Genomic DNA, 13,212 nt, shown 5'->3' with positions numbered 1-13,212 from the left:
CCCTTCCTATCATAACTACACTGACCCTTCCTATCATAACTACACTGACCCTTCCTATCGTAACTACACTGACCCTTCCTATCATAACTACACTGACCCTTCCTATCATAACTACACTGACCCTTCCTATCATAACTACACTGACCCTTCCTATCATAACTACACTGACCCTTCCTATCATAACTACACTGACCCTTCCTATCATAACTACACTGACCCTTCCTATCATAACTACACTGACCCTTCCTATCATAACTACACTGACCCTTCCTATCATAACTACACTGACCCTTCCTATCATAACTACACTGACCCTTCCTATCATAACTACACTGACCCTTCCTATCATAACTACACTGACCCTTCCTATCATAACTACACTGACCCTTCCTATCATAACTACACTGACCCTTCCTATCATAACTACACTGACCCTTCCTATCATAACTACACTGACCCTTCCTATCATAACTACACTGACCCTTCCTATCGTAACTACACTGACCCTTCCTATCTTATAAATATTATTCCATATTCACTTTTTGGGTGTTATACAAACATCTTCTGGGGGACAAAGGCATTCCTTTGGTTGATACTGAAGAGCAGGAGGGAGGTGTCAACTGGCCCAACTCCACTCTCCCCCCTCTCCTCTTCTGTGGGTGAGAGGAGTTTGGTCATGCCAGGATCCTCAGCGAGTAGAGTCATGACAGCTGTTTTTGTGAAATGGGAACGTTTAGGAGCAACAATGGCTCAGCCGTAAGGCGGTAGGCCACACAAGCTCACAAAATGGCTCTCCTCGATTGCAAATCATCCCTTGATGACTAGATGGCTATATCTCATTATAGGTGTCTGTTTATCTGTGATATGATTCCTATAAAATATTAAGCCTTCTGGCTGTTGATTGCAAGAATGAATGTAAAGTTTTAGCCTAAACCTTGTGATAATGGTTTATAAATAATGACTTTGGTGCTCAGCTTGGTAACTAAATATTGTCCTCTTCTAGCAGATGTGACTTACACGCAGACAGTATCATATTATTCATTGCTATCAGACAGGCAACTATATGACATGCTTTCTCAAATTTTATGGTGAAAACCTTTGGATAATAACAATTGATAACTTTTCACTTTCATTGATTCCCTTTTTTATATACTGAAGTGTATTCTGAATATACATCTTGTCAATCTTAGGCTATTCTTTGGAGAGGTTGTCACTGATTTACATTTGAAATGTTAATTTTCATTGTTTGTCCTTATGTTTGGGTTTTAGAAATAGACAGAGGAAACCATTGCCAGCTGATAATGCAGTCCCTGTCCACGAAAACAGGTTTTTAGACATTTTTGCAAATGTATTAAACATAAAGAACTGAAATACCTCATTTACATAAGTATTCAGACCCTTTGCTATGAGACTCGGTGCAGGTGCACCCTGTTTCCATTCATCATCCTTGAGATGTTTCTACAACTTGATTGGAGTCCTCCTGTGGTAAATTCAATTCATTGGACATGATTTGGAAAGGCAGGACAATGACAGCAGATGAGCAGGTCATTGCTGCAGAAGGCCTGCAGGATGAGGAGGACTACAAAGGCATGGCCTTCATAGAGGGAGATGCCCTTACTGCTGAGCTACACAGAGAAGATGAGGATGAAGAGAATGAGATCAAGGGGCCAGAGGAAGGTGAGGAGCCACCATCTGGGGACTCTCAGCCAAGCTCTTCAATTGGAAGGTAACTATAAAGTATGTGTTATTGTTATGTGTTATCAGGCCTTTTTATATATATATATATATATATATATATATATATATATATATATATATATATATATATATATATATATATATCACACACACAGTGCATTGGGAAAGTATTCAGACCCCTTTACCTTTTACACATTATGTTAAGTGACAGCCTTATTCTAAAATTGATGATTCCCCCCCCCCCCCCTCACCAATCGACACAAAATACCCCATGACAAAATGAAAACAGATTTTTGGACATTTTTGCAAATGTATTAAACAGAAATACCTCATTTACATAAGTATTCAGACTCTAAATTTCCATTGATCATCCTTGAGATGTTTCTAGAACTTCATTGGAGTCCATCTGTGGTAAATTCAATTGATTGGACATGATTTGGAATGGCACACACCTTGCTATATAAGGTCCCACAGTTGACAGTACATGCCAGAGCAAAAACCAAGCCATGAGGTCGAATGAATTGTCCCTAGAACTCCGAGACAGGATAGTGTCGAGGCACAGATCTGGGGTAGGGTACCTAAACCTTTCTGCAGCATTGAAGGTCCCCAAGAACACAGTGGACTCCATCATTCTTAAATGGAAGAAGGGCCTTGGTCAGGGAGGTGACCAAGAACCCGATGGTCACTGACAGAGCTCCAGAGTTCCTCTGTGGAGATGGGAGAACCTCCTAAAAGGACAACCATCTCTGCAGCACACCACCAATCTGGCCTTTTTGGCCAGATGGAAGCCACTCCTCAGTAAAAGGCACATGACAGCCTGCTTGGAATTTACCAAAGGCCACCTAAAAGACTCTCGGACCATGAGAAACAAGATTCTCTGGTCTGATGAAACCAAAATTGACCTCTTTGGCCTGAATGTCAAGCGTCACATCTGGGGGAAACGTGGCACCCTCGGGGGCTCCAGAGTGGCGCAGCGGTCTAAGGCACTGCATTTCAGTGCTAGAGGCGTCACCACAGCCTGGTTCGATTCCAGGCTGTATCATAACCGGCCGTGATTGGGAGTCCCATAGGGTGGTGCTCAATTGGCCCAGAGTCGTCCAGGTTAGGGTTTGGCCATGGTATGCTGTCATTGTAAATAAGAATTTGTTCTTAACTTGCCTAGTTAAATAAAGGTTAAATAAAAAATACGGTGAAGCATGGGGGTGGCAGCATCATGCTGTGGGGATGTTTTTCAGCGGCAGGGACTGGAAGACTAGTCAGGATCAAGGGAAAGATGAATGGAGCAAAGTACAGAGAGATCCTTGATGAAAACCTGCTCCAGAGTGCTCAGGACCTCAGACTGGGGCGAAGGTTCACCTTCCAACAGCACAATGACCCTAAGCATACAGCCAAGACAATGCAGGAGTGGCTTTGGGGACAAGTCTCTGAATATCCTTGAGTGGCCCAGCCAGAGCCTGGACTTGAACCCGATCTAATACCTCTGGAGAGACCTGAAAATAGCTCTGCAGCAACAATCCACCATCTAACCTGACAGAGCTTGAGAGGATCTGCAGAGAAGAATGTAAGAAACTCCCCAAATACAGGTGTGCCAAGCTTGTAGCATCACATCCAAGAAGATTTGAGGCTGTAATCGCTGCCAAAGGTGCTTCAATAAAGTACGGAGTAAAGGGTCTGAATACTTCTGTAAATGTGACATTTTTATTTTTAATACATTTGCTAAAATTGAGAAAACTGTTTTTGCTTTGTCAGTATGGAGTATTGTTTGTAGATTGATGAGGGAAAAAACTATAGAGTCTATGCAAAGGGAGCTGCCTGTACACAGGGAGCGATCGAATGACAGGCAGAGAGGAGCAGCTAATGGGTTTACTAACAAAGGAAGCTATTTCTGATTTCCGGTTTCGGCCAGGCCTTACATTTGGTTGAAGCAATCAGGTAGGGTTTAACGGTTTTGACTTGCTTGTAGAGGTGCCAGGTAGATTGTGCCTACCAGAAAAAATATTGATTTCTCCTTTTAGTTTAGGAGGGAATTAGTTTTTTTTATATATATAAAAAATATGTAACCTTTAACTACCCCAGCCAAACCCTTACCCGAACGACGCTGGGCCGAGTGATCGAAATAACGTGTTTCACCAAGGTTGGTTTCTTAGTGTTCATTGCCATGGTTATCAACTGTACCGCAGAAATGAAACATAAATCACAGGAAATAGATATTGTGGTGGCAGCTGGTTTTAATGGGTGTAGGGGTAGCTGGTAGGACAATTGTTCTTCCCTTTTCCCCGTACTTTTTTGTCACAAAATGTAATGAATTCATTCTTCAAAGCAGGAACCGGAAAAAGGGCTTGATAGGAGAAATTACCGGCCTACACTCCATTACAGTAGGTGGCGGTGTATGCACCTTGATGTTGGTTGCGATTCGGCAACACAAATTTGAAGAAGAAAACGGATAATGTTTTTTTGTTTGTCAACGCTGCGCTAGGGAAGTAGGATTCGAAACAGTTGTTGATACAATCGAGGTAAGGTCGCTATAATATTATTTCTCAATCTAGCGTCATATAAAATTAACTATTTGACTGCAATTATATGTCGACGTAGAAATTCAAGAATCACTGAGCGTTAGCACGCTAGCTTGTAGCTAGCTAACAATCAATTCAATTGACCTAGCTAGCTACAAAGGTTGGAGACTACTAGGACTACTAGTACTAGGCTAGTTGGTGGAAATCCAGCTTTAATTGGACTGCCAATTTCCACTAGTTTACCGTATTTGCTTGATTAGCAATACAGCTCGTTTCGTTTGGTGGTTAAGGTCCAATGAATGCCAGTAAGGAATGACAGTAAGGGCGCTATAGCTAAGCAACGTTAGCACTGAACGAGTTATTCAGCGTTAGCTCTCTAGCTATCTTTTTGTCATTCCTAGCTGGCAATCTCTGCTTGGTTTTGAATTACAGTAGAAAATCCATGCAAAAAGCCGATATCACAGACCCAGGGTGAAAATACATGTACATCATATAGGGAACACCAGCTAACGTTTGTTGGTTATCGTCATTCCCCAGGGTATCTTTATTTTTCACAGTTCGCGCAAGTAGTCAGTAGTAGTTCGGTAGCTACCATTTACCTTAGCTGGGCCATCCTACAATGCGGTGCTTTTTCTGTCCCCGTAAAATCACTCTGGCTATCTACTCCGATTTCAGAGCACTCTCATCTGTGTGTACCAGAGCGCAGAATAACTGATGAATTAAGGAACGCTCAACACCCGTTGAATATGACCGGTGTCAGTAAACGTTGGCAAAAAAACGTCATTAAATTGTTGCAGCAGCACAGTTACCAACATCAACGCCCTAGATAACATGAAAACAACCTAGCCAGCTCTGCTAATGTTCTGAGTGAGGTGTTCTCTCATTTGTGTCTGGAATTATCTCGAAAAGTAGCCAGTTAGCTTGAGTGCGGTTTAGGTCAGACCTCTCGGATCAACAATATTGCTCCATGTGTGGGCTCTGAAAACTAATCCACAGAGATTACATTTCTGTTAACCTAGCAGATTACTGTCTTCTGAATACAGGTGGTAGACCTAATGGTCTCATTGCCCCATGTTCTACTGCCAAAAGGCTTAAGTGATGCCCTAATGTGTTTAGTGCAAAGTCTTAGTGTGCTAGGCTAAGTTTTAAAACCTCAAACTCTGACGCCCTCTGGTGGCATTCTCTAAACGAGGCATAAATATTGGTTACTACTTTCAAAGTCCATTTCGGTTTTATAACTATAACTCCTACAAACACATGCTTAGTACTGTTAGGAAGGTAAGGACTGTGTGGGAGAAGGACAACTCGTTTGGGTGGGGTGGGCTTAAAATGCGGCCGGGAATTGTGCTGATGTTTAGCTAGGCTAGGGCAAAAAGCACCCATTTCCCACCGTCCTCTGTCCCGGCTGACTTTTAAGATGGGGTTTGACTAGATGCTGTACAGTTGGTCAGAACTGACTTTTTTTTTAGGTAGGTTAGGGTAAGCTAAAATGCAACTTCAAGTCAATTTGAGATAAACGGTATCCCATCTAGGCATGACCAAGCTGGAGCATTGCTACATTGCCGGAAGCAACTCGTCCTTCTAGTTATTATTCTACCTGTAAATGATGTAGCCTTATAGATTAGCTTGTCAGAACATAATTGACAATTTGTGTATGCATTGTTATGGTGTCATACTTACATTTTTCTCCAAAATATAGGCTATTTGATTAGTCTAGTTAGTTAAGCTAGGCTATTTGTTATTTGAGAAGTTATCCCGTTTCAGTTCAGTCCCCACACTCACAAAAACATTCCCCAAGGTGCACTATCATGACAATGCCCAGGTAGCCTGTGAGTATGTTCACAATGGACATTTTTAAGTGGTATTCTATGCAACTCTTCAGAATGACTGTGTGTATAATGACTAGTGAGCATGCACAATGTCAATAATGACCTGACAAAGTTGCCCCCGGTTCACTCACACTGAAACATTACACCATCATGCTTACCACATTAGTTTGCCTATTCAAGTATTTATTTTCTGCAGGGATTGTCTGCCTCCAGCCCTCTTTATCTCACAACTGAACTCTTCCCCAGTTAGGTGTGAAGTCATGACAACGTTGGATGACAAGATCCTGGGGGAGAAGCTGCAGTACTACTACAGCAGCAGTGAGGATGAGGAAAGTGACAAGGAGGATGACGAGGGGGAGCACAAGACCATCCGCAACCCAGATGTACTGGAGCCTGAGCTAGAATACAGCGCTGACGGTAGTGCCATCAACACAGGTAACACGCCTGGGGTTTACATTGTTGCGGTGCATACATTTATGAAAACTTCTCTATTTTGCATGACCGAGATTGAGAAACATCTCTGTTCGACACAATATGTTTTCAATTTGAACATTTTGTTGAAGATGCCCCAGTCGTCTAGCAACCATGACTATGAAGAAGTGTTGTTGTAGGCAGCTGCATTGACACAGTGGTACCAAAGTGATGATGATGGTACGTGTGCAGGGCCCAAGGGGGTGATTAATGACTGGAGGAAGTACAAACAGCTGAAGGTGGAGCAGAAGCAGGAGCAGAAGGAGGAGATGGAGAGACTCATCAAGAAGCTGTCCATGACCTGCCGCTCCGACCTGGACGACGAAGCCGACGCCATTAAACGGAAAGAGATGCAGGACAAGATCCAACACAAGGTGAGTGAAGGGGAGAGGGGATACTGAACGCTTTGCAGCATAATGGTTCCGTATACCGATATGTCATACATTTGAGTTGAGGACGCCAACACACAAATAAAAGATCTAAAATGGAATTGAGTTTTTCAGAAAAGTTGTTATTTAGTGTGTCCTCCCCATCCCTCAGATGACCATGCAGGAGTACAACATGCTCCAGGAAGACGAGGATGATGAGGACTTCCTCCAGCAGTACAGGAAGCAGCGCATCGAGGAGATGCGCCGGAAGGTATTGCGCGGTAAGCGCTTCGAGCAGGTCTACGAGCTCAACAGTGGCGAGGAGTTCCTGGAGGCTGTGGACAAGGAGGACAAGGCCTGCCTGGTTATGATCCACATCTACGAGGGCGAGGTGCCTGCCTGCGAGGCAATGATGGGCAGCCTGCTGTGCCTGGCACAGGAATACCCCCTGGTCAAGTTCTGTAGCGTGCGTGGGTCGGTTATCGGCACCAGTGCCCAGTTCAGGGGCAGCGCCTTGCCAGCCCTGCTGGTGTACAAAGGAGGAGACCTGATTGGGAACTTTGTGCGCATCACAGACCAGCTAGGAGAGGACTTCTATGCTGTGGATGTGGAGGCGCTGCTGCAAGAGTACGGGCTGCTGCCGGACAAACCTGTCCTTGTCGCTAAGACCATCCGCAATGGTGCCATCACACAGAGCGATGACTCTGACCTTGACATAGACTAGAGAACAGACCTGCACATATATAGAAACATAGACTAGAAACCTCTATGTGTACACACACTCGACATAGACTAGAACCTCTGTGTACACACACTCGACATAGACTAGAACCTCTGTGTACACACACTCGACATAGACTAGAACCTCTGTGTACACACACTCGACATAGACTAGAACCTCTGTGTACACACACTCGACATAGACTAGAACCTCAATGTACACACACAGTCGACAGACTAGAACCCCAATGTACACACACAGTCGACAGACTAGAACCCCAATGTACACACACACAGTCGACAGACTAGAACCCCTATGTACACACACACAGTCGACAGACTAGAACCCCTATGTACACACACACACACACAGTCGACAGACTAGAACCCCAATGTACACACACACAGTCGACAGACTAGAACCCCTACGTGTACACATACACACAGTCGACAGACTAGAACCCCTATGTGTACACACACAGTCGACAGACTAGAACCCCTATGTGTACACACACAGTCGACAGACTAGAACCCATACGTGCGCGCACACACAGTCGACAGACTAGAACCCCTATGTACACACACACAGTCGACAGACTAGAACCCCTATGTGTACACACACAGTCGACAGACTAGAACCCCTACGTACACACACGGTCGACAGACTAGAACCCCTACGAACACACACGGTCGACAGACTAGAACCCCTACGTACACACACACACACACACGGTCGACAGACTAGAACCCCTACACACACACGGTCGACAAACTAGAACCCCTACATACACACACACACACGGTCGACAGACTAGAACCCCTACATGCACACACACATGGTCGACAAACTACAACCCCTACGTACACACACACACACACACACGGTCGACAGACTAGAACCCCTACATACACACACACACACACGGTCGACAGACTAGAACCCCTACGTGCGCACACACACACACGGTCGACAGACAAGAACCCCTACGTTCACACACACACGGTCGACAGACTAGAACCCCTACGTCCACACACGGTCGACAGACTAGAACCCCTACGTTCGCACACACACGCTCGGTCGAAAGAACCAGAACCCCTACGTGTGCGCACACACACACACACACGGTCGACAGACAGACTAGAACCCCTACGTACACACACACGGTCGACAGACTAGAACCCCTACGTACACACACACACGGTCGACAGACTAGAACCCCTACGTACACACACACTTTTAAAGGTGTGATTTGACCTACAACTAACACAGATTGAATGCGCTCAAATTCAATAGCGTGGTTTCCACTACCACGTTATCTCTGGGCTAGTCAGTGCTTGATACCGCCAGAGTTGTTTGAAATTGAGAAACTCAACATGCGATTACTTTACGCAAATACCTTGTTAACAAATTTGCGACTCCCTTTGACGATGGTGTGAAATTTTGTCATGGGCGTTACAATTTCATGTTGTGGAGTCGCTCAGTTTTAAACGGCGATAGAGTGGTACTGGACACCATATTGGCAATATTAGCAAAATGCTAATTTCAAAAAACAGTACCCTAATGCAGGGTTATTAAAATCTGAGCCTGAAGGTCCAGCGTAGTGCTGCTCTATCGGTTGACTAGATGGTATGCAGCGATTGTCAGAAGGGACTTTTCCTTGCAGGTTAGCAGAATTTACGCAGCAGGTTATAAAAATGGAAGTAGCAGGTTAGGAGAATTAGGTTAGGGTTAGCTAAAATGCAAAAATTCCCCCAACGCCACTCGAACATACATACAACTTTTGATCTCACTTTGACATTAGCTGCAACTGTTCTAGCCATGGGGAAACGCTTATCACGGCACTTTGATACCGAAGTGACTTTTTCGTAGCAGGTTAGGAGACTGAGGTTAATAAGGTTAGCGAAAATGCTTTCCTAACCTGCTACAAAAATAACTTTGTATCAAAGTGTTGTGAAAAGACTCTCTGTAGCCATGACCTGTTCTACTTGGGAAATGAATTGCACCCACATGGTGTCCCATGTCTAAATCAATGCCCGATTAGAGGGAAATAATGAAAAACAGCAGTGGAACTGGCTTCAAGGTCCAGATTTGAATTTGCCTGCAGCTAGTGAAGTGGGTTGTTATGATCGACAGGACCTAAAGACCTATACATTCCCTATTCATTCTGATATTTATTCACCTAAGTTATATGCTTCATTACACATCATGTTAGTTTAACTAGTTACATGAATAAACCAAGACTGAGACCTATTATTTGTTTTACAATGAAATGCAGACATTATTTTTGATGTTTAAGCTTTAACTTATTTGTTTTTAGATGTGACAATGCATTGTTGTTTTTCTGGTCCAATGTCTCTTATTTGTGCATGTTTATCAAACTAGCTCACCCTGTAGAAAATGTTCTGTCCAAAGGAACATTTTGTTAGTTTTATACCTGTTCATATTATGGATAAAATAAACTAGCTTGATTTGATTTACATGGTGTATTTTTGTTTAAGGGGTAGTAGTATGCATTCACAAAGCATGCAGCTTCTTCTTCTGGGGTATAAAGATGGCAATGATGTACACCTTAAAAAAAAAAAAATCATTTACCATTTACAATTGCTCCTGATTTACTGACAGTGAACATTTGAACAACCTGGTGCAAAGGCTACCAGTCCAACAATTATAGCTGTTTGGTTTGTACGTTTTATTCAGACACTTTTTTTCAGTAACATTTTTGTAAATCACTGCAGGCTACTTTCTGATTCTCCACTGTTTTCCCAAAGTGTGCACATTCACTGAATTTGTCATAGAAACTCTCCAGACAATGGTTACACCAATCCATTGCTTTTAAAGACATGATCTGAAGTGTGCACACTTTGGGAGAAGTGTGGAGAATTGGGAAGCAGACCATATTGTGTCCAACACAACAGTGATTGCACATAGTAGAAAGCTCAACGCTATGCTAAGCTAACAATATCACATCGTTGGTCTGTTTAAGACTAAAACTTAACATTGCCCCTCTGGTGATTGTGATTTCCACATACATTAAAAGTGCATATACATTTCACTACATTTAGTTCATAGCAGACCAAACAATATATCACTAATTATAATACGATTGAAGGTCTTATTTCAAGACAAGCATTTTAAATGATCAGTCAGCAACCCAAATACTGCCGTTTCAAGAGCACCATATTATTATTCTGAAAGAGCTTTCTCTAATCACCAATATGTTCCTTTGCAGATTGCAAAAAGCCCTGTAGAGATTGTCCAACCAATGATGACAGCCAATTTCAACCAGTCAATGTAGCCTAAAATGCTCCCAGCAGGAGGACAGTGATACAGGGGAGCGTTATTAAAAAGAGGGGGGTGTGCACATGAAGAGGACTGGCTGAGCCATGGGCGTCATGTCCACACAGAGCATGCTCCAACAGGAGATGGGTCTCTGCACTGATGCCTGCAAGAGAGAGAACAACCTTGATCATTTGTACAGTGACTATGGGCTCAAATCAATCAAACCTGCGTTGTGATATTTACACAGTAGCTCTTTTTCCTCATGGTCAAATAAAAGCACAGACTGATCTTGGGTAATGTAAAAACCTACAACTACTACCAGGTAGACATCCCTCACAGTAGTTACAGTGCTCAAAAGTAACTTATTATGAATATCATGTCTTGTCATTTTGGAGTCACAAATTTAAGAGAAAAAATATATACATTTGCAAATACCCTCAACTGAAAGGTGACATTTGGTACTGTCGCCTCGTATTCATCATTCAATCTCAAATCCAAAATCATGCGAGTATAGAGCCAAAACAATTAAAAAATGTTTACATACAGTACCAGTCAAAAGTGTGGACACACCTACTCATTCAAGGGTTTTTCTTTATTTTTACTATATAATAATAATAGTGAAGACATCAAAACTATGAAATAACACATATGGAATCATGTAGTAACCAAAAAAGTGTTAAACAAATCAAAATATATTTGAGATTCTTCAAAGTAGCCACCCTTTGCCTTGATGACAGCTTTGCTCACTCTTGGCATTCTCTCAACCAGCTTCACCTGGAATGCTTTCCCAACAGTCTTGAAGGAGTTCCCACATATGCTGAGCACTTTTTGACTGCTTTTCGTTCACTCTGTCCAACTCATCCCAAACCATCTCAATTCGGTTGAGATTGGGTGATTGTGGAGACCAGGTCATCTGATGCAGCAGATAGCCCTTACACAGCCTCGAAGTGTGTTGGGCCAATGTGCTGTTGAAAAACAAATGATAGTCCCACTAAGTGCAAACCAGATGGGATGGTGTATCACTGCAGAATGCTGTGGTAGCCATGCTGGTTAAGTGCCTTGAATTCTAAATAAATCACAGTGTCACAATCACATCTCCTCCATGCTTCACGGTGGGAATCACACATGTGGAGATCATCCGTTCACCTTCTCTGCATCTCACAAAGACACGGTGGTTGGAACCAAAAATCTCATATTTGGACTCATCAGACCAAAGGACAGATTTCCACTGGTCTAATGTCGATTGCTTGTGTTTCTTGGCCCAATCAAGTCTCTTCTTATTATTGGTGTCCTTTAGTAGTGGTTTCTTTGCAGTAATTCGACCATGAAGGCCTAATTCACACAGTATCCTTTGAACAGTTGTAGTTGAGATGTTACTCTGTGAAGCATTTATTTGGGCTGCAATTTCTGAGGCTGGTAATTCTAATGAACTTATCCACTGCAGCAGAGGTAACTGGGTCTCCCTTTCCTGTGGCGGTCCTCATGAGAGCCAGTTTTATCATCGCTCTTGATGGTTTTTGCGACTGCACTTGAAGAAACTTTCAAAGTTCTTCAAATGTTCCGAATTGACTGACCTTTATGTCATAAAGTAATGCTTATTTGAGCTGTTCTTGCCATAATATGGACTTGGTCTTTTACCAAATAGGGCTATTATCTCTATTCCACTCCTACCTTGTCATTTCTCTTTGCTTATTTGAGCTGTTCTTGCCATAATATGGACGTGGTCTTTTCTTCTGTATTCCACTCCTCCACTCCTTGTCACAACACTTTAAGGAAAGAAATTCCACAAATTAACTTTTAACAAGGCACACCTGTTAATTGAAATGCATTCCAGGTGACTACCTCATGAAGCTGGTTGAGAGAATGCCAAGTGTGTGGAAAACTGTCATCAAGGCAAAGGGTGGCTACTTTGAAGAATCTCACATATAAAATATTTTGATTTAACACTTTTTTGGTTACTACATGATTCCATATGTGTTATTTCATAGTTTTCATGTCTTCTCTATTCTACAATGTAGAAAATAGTAAAGGTAAAGAAAAACCCTGGAATGAGTAGGTATCCAAACCTTTGCCTGGTACTGTATATCTCTGCATATTTAGGACTGCATTACATCAAACAAACCACTGAAATCATGGGCTTATATGTATTTTTATGGCTATCTTGTCACAAGACAATTATATTTTACAGTACTGTTGGTGTTAGGTAGAAGAGTTGATGTACAAAAAACATTTGCCTGTGGTATTGGCCCAATGGTGGTAACACCACCACTGTGACCCAGCTGCTTCATTTAGGCATGTGATTAATGTGGACTAACGGTCTATGCCATCTCTTT

General features: G+C 42.7%; 1 protein-coding gene across 2 annotated transcripts; it reads left to right on the top strand.

Annotated features, from left to right (window-relative positions):
• The first annotated feature begins 4,072 nt into the window (after positions 1-4,072).
• On the top strand, positions 4,073-8,067 carry pdcl (phosducin-like). 2 transcript variants are annotated; one of them, XM_020500680.2, is made up of 4 exons: positions 4,073-4,211; positions 6,287-6,475; positions 6,704-6,885; positions 7,052-8,067. In XM_020500680.2, exons 2-4 carry the CDS (start codon positions 6,301-6,303, stop codon positions 7,601-7,603), a joined length of 909 nt encoding a protein of 302 aa, XP_020356269.1. In that variant the 5' UTR covers positions 4,073-4,211; positions 6,287-6,300; the 3' UTR covers positions 7,604-8,067. The 2 variants fall into 2 exon arrangements, with proteins under 2 accessions (XP_020356269.1, XP_020356270.1); XM_020500681.2 differs by having other exon boundaries at positions 4,076-4,211; positions 6,291-6,475.
• Positions 8,068-13,212: the final 5,145 nt, after the last annotated feature.

The sequence above is a fragment of the Oncorhynchus kisutch genome, linkage group LG23, assembly GCF_002021735.2.
Source record: "Oncorhynchus kisutch isolate 150728-3 linkage group LG23, Okis_V2, whole genome shotgun sequence".
Lineage (NCBI taxonomy): Eukaryota > Metazoa > Chordata > Actinopteri > Salmoniformes > Salmonidae > Oncorhynchus > Oncorhynchus kisutch.
Note: the sequence above shows the minus strand (reverse complement) of the source record. Positions and strands in the feature narration are given on the sequence as shown.

Bases quoted from the DNA above. Each gene is read 5' to 3' on its own strand.
- pdcl (XM_020500680.2), top strand. From the start codon at position 6,301: ATGACAACGTTGGATGACAAGATCCTGGGGGAGAAGCTGCAGTACTAC. The intron at 6,476-6,703 runs GTAACACGCCTG...GTACGTGTGCAG, and splicing joins CGGTAGTGCCATCAACACAG to GGCCCAAGGGGGTGATTAAT. The intron at 6,886-7,051 runs GTGAGTGAAGGG...CCCATCCCTCAG, and splicing joins AGGACAAGATCCAACACAAG to ATGACCATGCAGGAGTACAA.